At 47.5% G+C, this 15,404-nt stretch overlaps 1 protein-coding gene across 1 annotated transcript in view; it reads right to left on the bottom strand.

Annotated features, from left to right (window-relative positions):
• The window catches only part of SLC26A6 (solute carrier family 26 member 6), a 33,268-nt gene that overhangs the window by 10,917 nt on the left and 6,947 nt on the right, over positions 1 to 15,404 (bottom strand). The window contains exons 2-6 of the mRNA XM_038772062.1: positions 3,878 to 4,046; positions 2,925 to 3,058; positions 2,317 to 2,427; positions 1,834 to 1,994; positions 1,374 to 1,538 (exon numbers count right to left, since the gene is read on the bottom strand). Coding sequence (XP_038627990.1) covers positions 1,374 to 1,538; positions 1,834 to 1,994; positions 2,317 to 2,427; positions 2,925 to 3,058; positions 3,878 to 4,008 — 702 coding nt within the window. The 5' untranslated portion in view covers positions 4,009 to 4,046. The remainder of the gene's footprint in view (positions 1 to 1,373; positions 1,539 to 1,833; positions 1,995 to 2,316; positions 2,428 to 2,924; positions 3,059 to 3,877; positions 4,047 to 15,404) is intronic.

Below are 15,404 nucleotides of genomic sequence, written 5' to 3' on the forward strand. Positions count from 1 at the left end.
AAGAATCCTGTCATCTCCTCTTTGCCCTAACTCTCCCTTTTCTGGACTTGAGAATCAGATGAGGCTCTTGAGTTGAACAGACACTGGATGATCCACACCGTTAAGCTGCTCAGTTGTACAAAGGCAGCTCAGGGGACACAGACAGGAATCTGGACAACTGGGCACCCCATCAATGCCCTAGGAGTGATTATGGTTGGTAGGAACATTGCTGTCACCTAGACTGTAAGCTCTCTCTTTTTTTTCCATTAATGGTAGTATGTGCCAGGCACTGTAATAAGCACTGGGGTAGAAGCAAGCTAATCACGTTGGATGCCATCCAGGGGCTCACTTAACCTCTCTGGGCCTCAGTTTCCTCATCTGTAAAATGGGGATCAGATACTTGGTCACCCTCCTCTTAGACAGGGAGCCCTGTGCAGGACAGGGATTGTGTCTTTTACTTCTATTATATTTTCCCAAGTGCTCCGTACAGTGTTATGCATACAGCTGGAACTCAATAAATACTTCTTTCTTATAACAGAAACGGTAATAATAATAATTATGGTATTTGTTAAGACCTTACTATGTGCCAAGCACTGTTCTAAGCACTGGGGTAGGTACAAGGTAATCGGGTTGTCCCACGTGGGGCTCACAGTCTTTGTTCCCATTTTACAGATGAGATACCTGAGGCACAAAGTTAAGTGGCTTGCCCAAGGTCACACAGCAGACAAGTGGCAGAGGCGGGATTAGAACCCATGCCCTCTGACTCCCAAGCTCGTGCTCTTGCCACTAAGCCATGCTGCTTCTCATGGTACTCATCGAGTGTCTACTAAAGTGCCAAGCACCAGGGTAGATACAAGATAATCAGATTGGACCCACTCCCTGTTCCACACGGGGCTTCCGATCTAAGGAGGAAGGGGAACAAGTATCTGATCCCCATTTTACAGGTGAGGAAACTGAGGCCCAGAGAGGTTAAGTGACTCGCCCAAGGTCACACAGCAAGCCCAGTGGCAGGGCTGAGACTAGAACACAGGACTCCTGACTGACAGTTCTGCCCTCTTTCCACTAGGCCAGGCCCACCCCAACCCTACTGATGATGCCAATGCTGGTGATGAAAGCCAGACCAGTGGAGTTCAGTGTCTTTTTGCTCTCTCCACTTCCTGTCCTTTATTCCATGCCATCCCTTATCCCCCTCAATTCCTGACAGGTCTTCTACCTCTTCTCTGACAAACATGGCCAAGGGACTACCTTGGCAAAGGGATGGTGACTTGTGGGGCCTGCTCATGAACTGATAATTTTCTTCTCTTTGGTGCTGGGTCAGCGGGTGGGAGGGGAAGGGAGGGGGAGGATGACGGCTGTTTGAGTCCCTCCCCAAGTTTCGGCCGTATCTTACTCACATAGATCATAGAGAGGGGTCCTGAGTGCTCGCCCAGCTTCACCCCAAAGACGTATTTCAGCTGGGACATCAGCACCTGTATCGCGGCCGCTGTGGTATAGCCCCGCACCAGAGGCTCTGACAGGTAAGTGACCACAAAGCCGAACTGCACCAGGCCCAAGGCCACCTGCAGAGAGAACCATCCAGGGCAGCAGCCTTCACCAGCCCTCCCAAGGACAGGATGCCCACCCCCATCCCAGCCGGCTGGTGTGAACACTGGGCTCACATCCGACTCAGTCCGGCTCTGCTGTCAGTAAAGCCCAGCTTAGTGTGTCTCCTCTTTCCCAAGCTACTGGAAACCAGGAGGGATAAAGTGGGGCACAGGATTTCACCCTGGGAAGTCCCGCTCTCCCTCCTTAGTCCTCTGCCCCCTGGGCGAGGAACTGCTTCCCGTCTCGTCTCCTCCCCGTCCCCTCACTCACCTGGAAAATCCCCACTAGGATGGTCAGAGAAGCCGCCACCTGGACCCTCATGGCATCTCTTGTTGCCGTGTCTGTGCCATTGCCTGGCAACAGGAACTCGTCATTGGGGACCAGGGCCTCAGTGACACTGCCAACCATCACAGAGACAACCGCAAAGGTACCTGCAGCCACAAGACCAAGATGGGATCCACAAGGCCCAGTGCTATGTCACCCCGCTACACCTGTGCTCTTCCAGAGCAGAGGGCGAGCCTAGGTTCTACTGTCTCTCTGCCAAACCTCTTCCACCTGAGAGCTTGGGGCAGGGAGAGAGTTGACAGAGAGGCAGTGGCAAAGGAGGCATTCACAGAAGAACCCAAATGCCCAATCTCCAGGCCTAATCTCCCCATCGCCACCACTATTCTCCATCTGCAGTTTTAGGTGGTTGAGCAGACTTGTTTCCCTCAGTCCCCTAAGTCCAGCTCCTAACCCAGCTCCCCAACTCACCTACTGAGACGTGCCTGGATGTGCCAAAGAAGAAATAAACCAAGGTGGGGTAGAAGGATGAATAAAGGCCATAGACAGGGGGTAGCCCCGCCAACATCGCATACGCCAGCCCTGAGGTCGAAAGAAACACCAGTCACTAGGCATCCTCAGGCATGTGCTGTCAGCGCTCACCAACTCACTTCACCAACGTGGCCCTAACCCCATCATCACATTTTACACTCTCCGCACCATCCTATCCTCACACCCCACCAGACCCAAAGCTGGCTTCCTCCCGACCCCCCACCCCACCCCAAAACGTCAAAGTACCGAGGTCAAGGGACTTTCCCTTACATTGAAAGAGTGGGTAAAGTCCAGAGCTAAGGAGTGCAGGGAGAGGGAACAGGCCTGAACTCCTGTATCGCTCCACCCCTCCTTCCTGGTCTGTTCCTGCCCTCCCCCGCATGTGGCTGCTGGATCTAGGCTGCAATATTATTGGGTCCCTACCAGAAGGAGACAGGCAACAGGAAAAGCAGGAAGGTTCAGGATGGCCATTCCCAGCACAGTGAAAGGGGCTTAGTGTAGGCCTCCTACAGTGGCCTCCCCAAGCCCAGTTGCCCAGTTACGCTCACCCTGAGGAAGATGAACAATGCCCACACTGAGTCCCGAGACCACGTCTCCCAGGAGCCATTCCTTCACAGGGTACCGAGGCAGCCAGCTCAGCAGTGGAAAGAAGCGCAGAAGCAGGGACTTGGCTACTAAACACCTGGTGGATGTGGGGAGGGAAAGGTTAGAGGAATCTGGAATCAGAACAGTGCTTGGCACATAGTAAGCGCTTAACAAATACCAACATTATTATTATCTGGGGCAAGGAGACTAGTATCCCCATGGCAGAGGGTTCCCCAGGCAAAGGCTCCCCAAGCAGTCTCTGTTCCAGAAACCAAGCCCGCCACCTGGTCTCCCCACACAGGGGCCTCAGCAGAGACTGGAGGAACTGCCCAAGCCCTACTACCATGTAGCTATGCCTTTAACTGCCTATCACACAAGCGCCATCCCAACAGGAGGGAGAAGGAAGGACTTAGGATAAAGGAAATGTGACATTTGCCGAACATTTTGCTATGTTTGGCAGAGCTCTATTCCTTAGGCCTGATGATGGGAGGCAGGATGGAATGGCTCAAAGCTCCAGGACAGAGCCATCATCCACCAATGCCTTCATCTTGGCTCAGCTCGAGGAGAGCCAGGTTGGGCACTGGCGGGGAGGGGTCCCAGAATACAGGAGAAGAATCTAGGGCAGTGAGTGTTTCCACCAGCTCTCAGAAGAAATGTAACCACTACAGGGAGCAGGGCCAGAGCTTCCTGATTCCAGAGCCCAGCAGGAGAAAGGACCGGGGCTGGTTTGGACAGGGGAGAACCTGGTGGAAAGCAGTAAATGGATGTTTGGAGAGTAGGCGTCTTGCACACTGGAGCTACCCCTCATGCTCTCCTCGCACGTCCAATTCTATCCCCACCACCCACCCTCTTTCTCCCCTGTCCCCCAGGAACCACACGAGCAGACCATGTCACCAACTCTGCCCTGAACACTCACTGGGGCTTCCTTCTCCAGGCTGGCAATTTCGGCTTCTTGCTCCTCTGGCCGATCTCCTCCAGCTCCTCCTCGTTCAGTACAGTACGCTTCACAAGGTAATCCCTGTGGTGCAGGGCATGTTCCACTTCCATGGTGCCCCAGAGTCAGTAGGGCCTGCCTGTCCTTCAGTCTGGGTGAAGGACAGAGAAAGAACAGTTGATTGATTGATTCATTCATTCAGTCGTATTTATTGAGCATTTATTGTGCAGAGCACTGAACTAAATGGTTGGGAGAGTACAGTACAATAAACAGACACATTCCCTGCCCACAACAAGCTTAGTCTAGAGCAGGGGAGACAGACATCAATCTCTGCCCTATTACTCAAAACCAGCCAGGTGCCCAAGAATTCCTGCACCCCCCAGACCCCTCACCAAAATTCAATCATCAGAGACATCCACAATCACCTCAAGACCCTGGGGGGAATGGAGTCTCAATTCTACCTCAGATGAGTTTGTGTGACCTTGAGTGTGTGTTTAAGGGTAAATTAAAAAAAAATAACAACCTCTCCCTGGATCTGTAAACTTGAGGAGGAATTCTGCCCAGCTTTAGAATTTGACCCTTTAAGTGTTGCATTAATCATTAGGAAAGAGGAGTGACTGTTAATACTAGTAATTAACTAACCCAGCAGGGGAGAGGACTGCTAATCTAAAATACCCTCCCAGCAAGGAGGTCTCTCCTTGCTCCCATCTCTTTAATAGACTATTTGTCCTCAGTGACCAATAACCTGCAGGCTTTCTCCTTTTCCTCTCAGTATTGGCTGACCCGAGGCTGTGGAGGGCTGTAGACTTTGTCTTGTTCACAAGTAGAAAATTTCAACCTCAGCAAAGTCCTTGAGGGTCAACTTGCAGCCCACCACCTTTGGGGAAGGAAGAGCAGAGATGAGCCTGATGGGAGAGTCGGTGAGGCAACAGTGAGGCCTGCCCCCGCCCTGGGGAGAGGGAAGTCCGAGGCTACAGCCATAGGCCTGAAGTGTCTGTAGAAGCATTTCACCAACCCCAGGACAGGGTTCTAATACCCAATGGTTTTGAAACACTGAAGGTTATCTGTGGGATCCAAAGGGCACCTTTCAATCTCCCCGAATAATCCTGGGACACCAATTAACAGAACTTCATGGGGCTTCAGCTTTTAGTTCTAGAGGCATTTGGTGAGGGAAAGGCTCTCTGGATAGCTCCCGCCCCTCTCCCTCCGCTCTATCCCCAACCCCCATTCCCCCCCCGCACCCTCCCCACTCTTTTCTGTGTTCTCATAATCCTTTCCTTAAGCAGAAACAACAACTACCTCCCAGGAGCACTCCTGAGGCTGCCAACTATCACCCCCACATAAAGCCCATTGACAGACAATCCCAAGAAGAACCAGAAAGATCTGTAAGGTCTGGCTGGGCTGGTTTTCCCTAGGGACTGAAAGGCATTCTACACATCCTGCAGTCAGAAGAGCCCATGCCACCCGGACAGCTGGAGTTCCTTAGCCACAACTGGCCTCAGGGCTGGTTGGAGCCTGGCTTAGCTGGCAGATTCAGGAAGGAACTGGATTAGTCCATAGGTCTCTCTGCTTGAGACATGTTGGCAGTATGGGCCACAGGGACTTGGGGCATTTCTCAGGGAATGACTGCAGGCTCTGGCTGGAGTGGCAGAAAAGGTAGGAGTCAGGGATTCCACGACAGAGCAGAGAGGATCTGGGGATCTAAGGGAACCTCAGCTTGGTAAATGATGTAAATTCATTCATTCATCCATTCAATCATATTTACTGAGCACTTACTGTGTGCAGAGCACTGTACTAAGCACTTGGAAAGCACAATTCAGCAACAGAGACAGTCCCTGCCCACAAAGAGCTCACAGTGGGAAGTCAGGGTAGCTTAGTGGAAAGAGCACAGGCTGGGGAGTCGGAGGACCTGGGTTCTCCTCCTGGCTCTGCTACTTGCCTGCTTTGTGACCTCAGGTAAGTCACTTAATCTCTGTGCCTCAGTTTCCTCATCTGTAAAATGGGATCAAATACCTGTTCTCCCTCCTCCTTAGACTGTGAGGGACAGGGGCTGTGTCCAATCTGCATACACTGTCTCTACCTCAGCTCTCAGTATAGTGCTCGGCACATCTGGAAAAAATGGTCGGAGCAAAGTGGCTGCCAATTTGGGCTGCATCTCTCTGGAGCTTTACAAGAGTTGAGATCTCAGAAGTCTAGGGCTTTTCCAGTCCTCACCCACCTCTCCCTCACCAGCAGATACTCCTCGCTGGGGACCCATCTCCCCGCACCAGCTCAGGACAAGAATGATGCTATCCCATCCGGGTCGGAGGCCTCAGCTCTTACCTGGGGTATGGGGCTGGTGTGGGGGTGGTCATGCAAGATTGTCTCACCCTGGGGTCCCGGGGCAGGGAGAAGTGAAGGCTGATGTCCCACACAGAACACTGTTCAGGATGGAACCGGGTTCTTTCGGATTAGTACAGTATTAATGCCCCTCCCTGATCTTTGAGCCCTTCGGCTCCTCCTCCCTGATCTTAGCTGAGTCATTACCCATCTTAAAGGGCCCAATCCCAAGGTTTTCCTGAAGAAGGCTGTTTGCAGGCCCCCAGGGGAACCACTCCCAAAATCTTATCCCATTCTCAGACCAACTGATTATCAGAATCTCTCCCCGACCCCATCCATCAGTGTGGCTTACTGGATTATTATTATCATTATTCTATGGCAAACCAAAAGAATGGCTCAATCACCAAACCCCAGCCTATTTACCTGAGTAAGGCCCTGGGCTGGGAAGTAGGGACCTAGGTATTGCTCAGCTCCACCAGAGGGCAAGACATTCACTCTTTCTATGCCTCAGTTTCCCTGCCTGTGAGACCAACTCTACCTTGGGTAAAAGCACAGGAGTTAATCCAAGGAAAATGTTTTAAACTTTAACAATCCACTCTGGGCCACAAGATGCAGCACGGCTTAGTGGAAAGAGCCCAAGCCTGGAAGTCTGAGGACCTGGGTTCTAATTCCATCTCTGCCACTTGCCTGTTCTGTGACCTTTACTTCTTTGTGCCTCAGTTCCATCATCTGTAAAATGGGCACTCAATACCTGTTCTCCCTCTTAGAATGTGAGCCCCATGTGGGATCTGTGGATATCTACCCTAGTGCTTAGAACAGGGGCTGACACATAGTAAGCACCTAACAACTACCACTATAATTATTATTATTTTTCATTTAATCCTCCCTATGGTAGAATTTTGGGGGGAGCACTCACTTCAGGAACCCTGAAATTAGCTATTGGTCTATTTGGTTATGAAAACTTCCCCTTCCTAGTCCTCTATTCTGTATTTATTAAAGCAATCCCAGACACCTAATGCCATGCTGAATGTGGTATCAAACAAATGAAACAGATATAGAGCTGCCTGAAGGTGAAAGGACCATGGTCTAGTGGATACAACATGGGCTTGGGAGTCAGAAGGACCTCGGTTCTAATCCTGGCTCTGCCATTTGTCTGCTGTGTGACCTTGGGCAAATCACTCAACTTCTCTGTGCCTCAGTTACCTCATCTGTAAAATGGGGATTAAGACTGTGAGGCCCACATAGGGCAGGGACTGGTTCCAACATAATTAGTTTAGTACAGTGCCTGACACTGTAAACTCTTAATACCTTAAAAAACAAAAACAAAAAACCCCTCATCTTCTCAATTTACAACCTCAGATGGACAAAGCAAAGCATGCCAAGCAGCACACCCTTTTTATTTCTCAGATCGATCTGCTCTTTATACCTTATAGCAATACGGACATTAGCTGGCAATTCCTTCATTCTGGGCTCCCCTGCCTCCCAACCCATTGATCCCAACTCTGTCCCCATCTAGAATTCATTCATTCATTCAATTGCATTTATTGGGACACATTCCCTGCGAACAATGAGCTTACTGTCTAGAGGGGGAGACAGACATTAAAATAAATAAATATAAATAAATTACAAATAGGTACTTAAGTTCTGTAGTGCAGGGAGGGGCGATAACTAGAAAGAGCAAGTCAGGGTGATGCAGAAGGGAGTGGGAGAAGAGGAAAGGAGGGCTTAATCAGGGAAGATCTCTTGGAGGACAGTACAGTGCTCTGCACACAGTAAGCCCTCAATAAATACGATTGATGAAATACGATTGATGATGAGGAGATGTGCTGTCAATAAGGCTTTGAATGAGTAGGGGGAGGGAGGAGAATCATTCCTCTTCCCTGTTTGGCATCATCAGACTTTATCCCTAGCCTGCCTTCAAGGCCTTCCCAAAGGGGTTTTCTTCTCCAGGAGGCATTCCCTGATCAATCACCCCAACAAACTCCCTCAGCAATCCTACGCATTTCTTTATTTAGTATTTGTGTTTATTTTTTCTATCTACTCACGCTTTTAATTATTGTCTGTTCATCAACTTATAGATTGTAAGCTTGTTGTGAGCATGAAATGTGTGTATCAACCCTATAATTCCCTCCCAAGCACTTAGTACAGTGCTCTGCACATAGTGAGCACTTGTGTATATATGTACATATTTATTATTCTACATATTTTATTAATGGTGTGTATGTATCTATAATTGTCCACTTGTTTTGTTGTCTGTCTCCCCCCCTTTTATACTGTGAGCCCGTTATTCGGTAGGGATTGTCTCTGTTGCCGAATTGTACTTTCCAAGTGCCTAGTACAGTGCTCTGCTCACAGTAAGTGCTCAATAAATACGATTGAATGAATTAATACGATTGAGTATATCTCTTTGTCTTCCCCACTAGACTGTACAATCCTCAAGGGCAGGGATCATCATCAGTCATCAATAATACAGTACTTCACAGCGTGGCTCACTGGAAAGAGCATGGGCTTTGGAGTCAGAGGTCATGGGTTCAAATCCTGGCTCCGCCACTTGTCAGCTGTGTGACTTTGGAAAAATCACTTCACTTCTCCGTGCCTCAGTTACCTCATCTGTAAAATGGGGATTAGGACTGTGAGCCCCCCGTGGGGCAACCTGATCACCTTGTAACCTCCTCAGCGCTTAGAACAGTGCTTTGCACCTAGTTAGTGCTAAATAAGTGCCATTATTATTATTATTATTACTATTTTATTGAGTGCCTCAAGTGCAGAGCACTGTATGAGCTACTTGGGAGCAACTGAGAAAAATATTACCCTGGAAGGGCTTACACTCTTGTGGGAAAGACAGATACAGATAGTATACATAAAAGGGGAACAACATGAAAATAGGGATACAACTGGTAACAACAAAAGCAAAAATGAATAGGTAAATGAATAAAGAAGAAATAAATGGATACAAACAAAAATGTTAAGGGACAGATTGTAAGGTCCTTGAGGGCAGGGCACACTTGCCTTGATGCTAATGAACTCTCCCAAGCACTTAGTACAGTACTTTGAACTCAACAGGCTCTTAATAGATGCCAATAGATACCAATAGATTGACTGATTGGGATGGCTGATGGAGCAACATGATTGAAAAGGTAGAGATTAGTCAGGGAATGCCTTCTGGAGGAATTTGTTTTTTAGGAAGGTTTTGAATGTGGGGAGGGACAGAGTTTGGCAGATTGGAGGGACAAGGGAGTTCTAAGCAGGGAGAAAGTTGTGTGCAATGGGTTCAAGTGGGCAAGTTGATAGAGAATCCAGTTAGGATGCTGACTTGGAAGAAGAGACAAGTGCAAGCCTGGGTGCAGTGGAAAATGAGAACCAAGAGGTAAAAAGGAGAAAACTGGTAAAAAAGCCTCGACTCCAATGGTCAGGAAATTCTAATAGTTATAATAATAATTATTATCGTGGTATTTGTTAAGCATTTACTATGTGCCAGGCACTGTTCTAAGTGCTGGGGTGGATACAAGCAAATTGGGTTGGACACAGTCCTTGTCCCATATAGGGCTCACAGTTTTAATTCCCATTTTACAGAGGAGTTAAATGAGTTACAAAAAAGTTAAGTGACTTGCCCAAGTTTACGCAGCTGACAAGTGGCAGAGCCAGGACTAGAACACAGGTCCTTCCGACTCCCAGGCCTGTGCTCTATTCTGTTTGATGCAGAGAAAAATTGATAGCCAATGAAGGTTTTTGAGGAGGGGAGTGATGTATTATGAATGACATTTTAAAGATGATCAGGGCAGCAGATTAAGAGAGATTAAAGAGCTTCAAAGGCACCGCCCGACATCCAAATTTGTTGAAGAGGGAATTGGCCCTGGGAATTCTCTACATCTGGCTCTACCACTGACTTGCAGTGTGACCTTGGACACGGTATCTACTCACTTGTGCCGCACTTTCTCCCAAGAGGGTGTCTTATAATCACCATCATGATTGAGCAGATGAATGGGAGAAAACCTGACAAGTGGCCAGAGATCATAGGAGAATCCACCTTGGAAAGAAATGCATCATCTGTGGTTTGCCTGCCAAGTATTGGAGCAGAAAGTAATGCTACTTGTGGAAATCTGTAGAAACTGCGAACTCCATAGGGGCTGAAAATATAAAGCGTGGGTGAGTAAAACAATAATAATAATAGTAATAATAGTAGCATTTTATTAAGCACTTACTATGTGCAAAGCACTGTTCTAAGCGCTGGGGAGGATACAAGGTAATCAGGTTGTCCCATGTGGGGCTCACAGTCTTCATCCCCATTTTACAGATGAGGTAACTGAGGCACAGAGAAGTTAAGTGACTTGCCCAAAGTCACAGAGCTGACAAATGATCTTCGATGGATTGTTTCTTGAGGGGCAGAGGGGAAATGGATAAATGAAAACATCGTGAAAGCCAAAAAACACTGCCAGTGGCCATGGAAGAAAAGAAACAGAGGTATATGGGTTGAAAGGGGTCCACAGAGTTTAGTCACACTCTAAAAGGGGCCTGTGAAAGGAAGGTGAACTGTCTTACAACAGTAAAGCAGTCTAGAGACCTAAGGCCTGTGTCCTGGTTCCATGTCTAATTCACTATGTCCTCATTTCCCTCCTAAGGGAAGAATGCTGGCTAGATGTTCTTCATGTCCACTGAGAACAAGAAGAAATGGGCTTAAATGAAAGCTAGAGAGACTTTAGTTGGACAAATGAATTGAATGATTTAAAAGAATTTACTGACCAACCAGGGAGATCAAACGCCAAAATAGACTACCAGGAAAAATTGTGGAGCTTCCATCTCAGGAGATCTCTAAGAAAAGATATCTGCCTGTCCTGGTCCATACGATCTCATAAAGTCCTCTCTAGCTCTAGAACTCTTTATGGCTCAGTTTTCCCTTCTGTGAAATGGGGAGAAGTCTAGTACCCAACTGCTCCAGATTAATTTCTTTCTCTTGACAACGTTCAACCCCCTGACCTGTTCCTTTTGGGCAAATAAGCTTTTTACCTTCCTCCTCTGTCCTTCACATTCTCACCTCTGAGTCTTCATTGTGGATTGTCTGCCTAATTTTCCTATTTGCCTGTAAGGTTTTTGAGACCATGTCTTGGTCTTCCTCCATAACTCAGCAAACAATAGTATACATGGAGCACTGGGGCAGGTACAACTGAGGTTGAACACATGATTTCTGGCCTTAAGGAGCTTACAATCTAATGGTGGAAACTGGCACAAAATTTCCAGACTGGAGGAATAAAATGGAAAGCTAGATAGGCACTCAAACAAGTTAAATAGTCATATACGTAAATCAATAGCAGCGTGGCCTAGTGACTAAAGCACAGGGCTGGCATCAGAATGACCTGGGTTCTAATCTCAGCTCTGCCACCTGTCTGTTGTGTGACCTTCGGCAAGTCATTTCACTTCTCTGTGCCTCAGTTACCTCTTCTGTAAAATTGGGATTAGGATTATGAGCCCCATGTGGGGCATGGACTGTGTCCAACCTGATTAATTTTCTTTCTACCCCAGCATTTAGAACAGTGCCTGGCACATAATAAGCACTTAAATATAATTTAAAAAGTGGTTATGACCGTATAAGTGCTGAGGGGATTCAAAAGGACTGAGGTGGTAATTGGATGGATATGACCTGATGAGAAGAAAATCAATGAGGAATGCTTCCTGGAGGAAGCTTCCAAGCACTTCTTCTATCCCGTATCAACCTCCTTGCTGACCTCCCTGCCTCCTGTCTCCCCCAACTCCAGGCCATATTTCGCTCTGCTGCCCAGGTATTTTTCTACAAAAACGTTCAGGCCATGCTTCCCCATTCCTCAAGAACCTCCAGGGTTGCCCCTCCACCTGTGCATCAAACAGAAGCTCCTTACCATTGGCTTTAAAGCACTCACTCACCTTGCCCCCTCCTACCTTACCTCTCTACTCTCCAAACTACAACCCAGCCCACACATCACTCCTCTAATGCTAATCTTCTCACTGTTACTCGATCTCATCTATCTCACCATTGATCTCTTGCTCATGTCCTGCCTCTGGCCTGGAATGCCCTCCCTCTTCATATTTGACGGACAATTAATCTTACCAACTTCAAAGCCTTACTGAAGGCACATCTCTTCCAAGAGACCTTTCCTAAGCCCTCCTTTCCTTTTCTTCCACTCCCTTCTGCGTCATCCTGACTTGCTCCCTTTATTTACCAACCCCTCCCAGCACTTATGTACATATCTGTAATTTTAGTTATTTATATTAATGCCTACCTCCCCCTCAAGACTAATCTCGCTGTGAAGCAGGGAATGTGTCTGTTACAGTGTTGTATTGTACTCTCCCAAGTACTTAGTACAGTGCTCTGCACAAAGTAAGCGCTCAATAAATATGATTGACTGACTGACTGGAGGGGATGGGATTTCTTTAAAGATGGGGAGAGCTGTGGCCTGGAAGAATGGAAGGAAGGATGGAGTTCCAGGCAGGAGGAAAGGCATGAGCAAGAATTCAGAAGTGAGAAAGTAAAGAATGAGAACAGTGGGAAGATTATCTTAATAGAAACAAAGAGTAGTGGGAGAAGAAAGGGAATATGTAAGACAGAGAGAGCTGAAGCAGTACCTTAAAGCCAATGGTCACGAGTTTTTGCTTGATCAATCAAGCAAACTAGGTGCAGAGTACTGTACTAAGCGCTTGGGAGAGTACAGTACAACAGAGTTGGTAGAAACGTTCCCTGCCCACAAGTTTACTGTGGAGAGAATGGTTTTTGAGAAGTGGGGAGCTATGCAGAATGATGTTTAAGAAAGACGGATCAGGCAGCAGAGTGAACTGAAATGGGGAGAGACTGGAAGCAGGAAGACCAATTTAGAAGGCTGATGCAGTAGTCTAATCAGGAATACAACAAGTTCTCGGACCAGGGTGGTATCCATTTTGGGATGGAGTGGGAGAAGTGGATTTGGGAAATGTGTGGGGGAAAAATCAACAGGATTTAATGACAAACAATGAAAGAGAGGGAGAACTCAATGATAATACCAAGATTACAGGTTTCAGAGACAGAGAGGCAGTCGGTTTGCCAACTGTGATGGGAAAGCAGCATGGCCTAATAATAATAATAATTACGGTATTTGTTAAGTGCTTACTATCTTCCAAGCACTGTTCTAAGTGCTAGGGTAGATACAAAGTAATCAGGTTGTCCCACGTGAGGCTCACGGTCTTAATCCCCATTTTACAGAACCCATGTTCTCTGACTTCCAAGCCCGTGGTCTTGCCACTAGGCCATGCTTAGGGAGGATTCTGACAGAGGCATTCAGATGGAAAGATCATGGGCCTTGGAATCAGAAGACCCGAGTTATATTCCTGGCACTGCCACTTGTCTGCTGTGTGACCTTGGGCAAGTCACTTAACTTCCCTGTGCCTCAGTTACCTCATCTGTAAAATAGGAATTAAGACTGTGATCCCTATGTGGGACATGGACTGTATTCAAACTGATTATCTTGTATCTGTCACAGTGCTTAGAACAGTGCATGACACGTAGTAGCCACTTAAATATTTTTAAAAAGCTAGGTAAAAGAGTGGGTTTGGGAAAAAAAACACCCTGAAAAGTTCAGGTTAAGACACATTGACCTCAGGTTGCCGCCTGTAAGACACCCACGGGGCAACGTCCCTGGAAAGGGAAGAGGAAAGGAAAGATTGCCAAGGAGGTGAGAGGTCGGGAGTAGCAAGATAGCTTTAGTAGTCCTTGGTGTAGAGGTGGTAGGTTCAACTACTGAATTAGTGAGTGTAAAGTACAAATAGCAAGAGACTCAGAAATGGGCTTCAAGAGACCACAGTTAGGGGGTAAAAAGCGGAAAAGTCAGTGAAAGAGACTGAGAAGGAACAGCTGGAGAGGTAGGAGGAGAACCAGGAGAGAATTGTGTCAGTAAAACCAAGGTTGAATAGTGTCCCCAGAGGGAAATGATCCAGTGCCAAAGGAGGCTGAGAAGTCAGAGAGGATTAGGATAGAGTCCATCAAATTTACCAAGGTGGAGGCCATTAGTGACCTTGGAGAGAGAGTTCTCAGTGGAGTGAAGAGGGTGGAAACTCAGGTTTTAGAGTGACCCACTAGTTGGAAAAGAGGAAGTGAAGGCAGCAGATATTTATGATCCACATGAGGAGTTTGGACAGGAATGGGAGCAGGGAGATGGGGTGATAGCTGGAGGGTGCAGTGGGATCCAGAGAAAGCATTTTTAGAATAAGGGAGACTTGAGCATGTTTGAACACAAAAGGGAAGGAACCATAAGAGAGTGGACAAATGAACATGGGAATTAGGGAGGGAAGAAAGGTAGGATCAAGTGTTATTAGAAGGGAAGAGGAAATGAGGTCATTGGCAGAAAAGCACCATGGCCTAGTGGAAAGACCATGGGCCTGGGAGTCAGAGGACCTGGGTTCTAATTCCAGCTCTGCTATTTACCTGCTGTGTGACCTTGGGACAGTCACTTTACTTCTCTGTGCCCAGCTTCCTCATCTGTAAAATCAGGGTTCAATACCAGTTCTCCCTCTTATTACACCGGAGCCCATGTGGAACAAGGACTGTGACTGACCTGATTATCTTGTGTCTACCCCACTGCTTAGTACAGTACTTGGGTCACAGTAAGTGCTTAAATACTACAATTATCAATCAACTGTATTTATTGAGGGTTTACATTATGCAGAGCACTGTACTAAGTGCTCAAGAGAGTATGGTATAACAGAGTCCTTATCTTCCCTCCCAAACTCTGTCCTCTCCCTGACTTTTCCGTCACTATAGACAGCACTACCATCCTTCCCATCTCACAAGCCCACAAACTTGGTGTCATCCTCAACTCCGCTCTCTCGTTCACCCCACACATTCAATCTGTCACCAAAACCTGCCGGTCTCAGCTCCACAACATGGCCAAGACCCGCCCTTTCCTCTCCATCCAAACCGCTACCTTGCTAGTTCAATCTCTCATCCTATCCCGACTGGATTACTGCATCAGCCTCATTCATTCATTCAATCGTATTTATTGAGCACTTACTGTGTGCAGAGCACTATACTAAGCGCTTGGGAAGTACAAGTTGGCAACATATAGAGACGGTCCCTACCCAACAGTGGGATCACAGCCTCCTCTCTGATCTCCCATCCTCCTGTCTCTCCCTGCTTCAGTCTATACTTTACTCTGCTACCCGGATTATCTTTGTACAGAAATGCTTTGGGCAT

This window comes from Tachyglossus aculeatus, chromosome X1 (genome assembly GCF_015852505.1).
Source record: "Tachyglossus aculeatus isolate mTacAcu1 chromosome X1, mTacAcu1.pri, whole genome shotgun sequence".
Taxonomy (NCBI): Eukaryota; Metazoa; Chordata; class Mammalia; order Monotremata; family Tachyglossidae; genus Tachyglossus; species Tachyglossus aculeatus.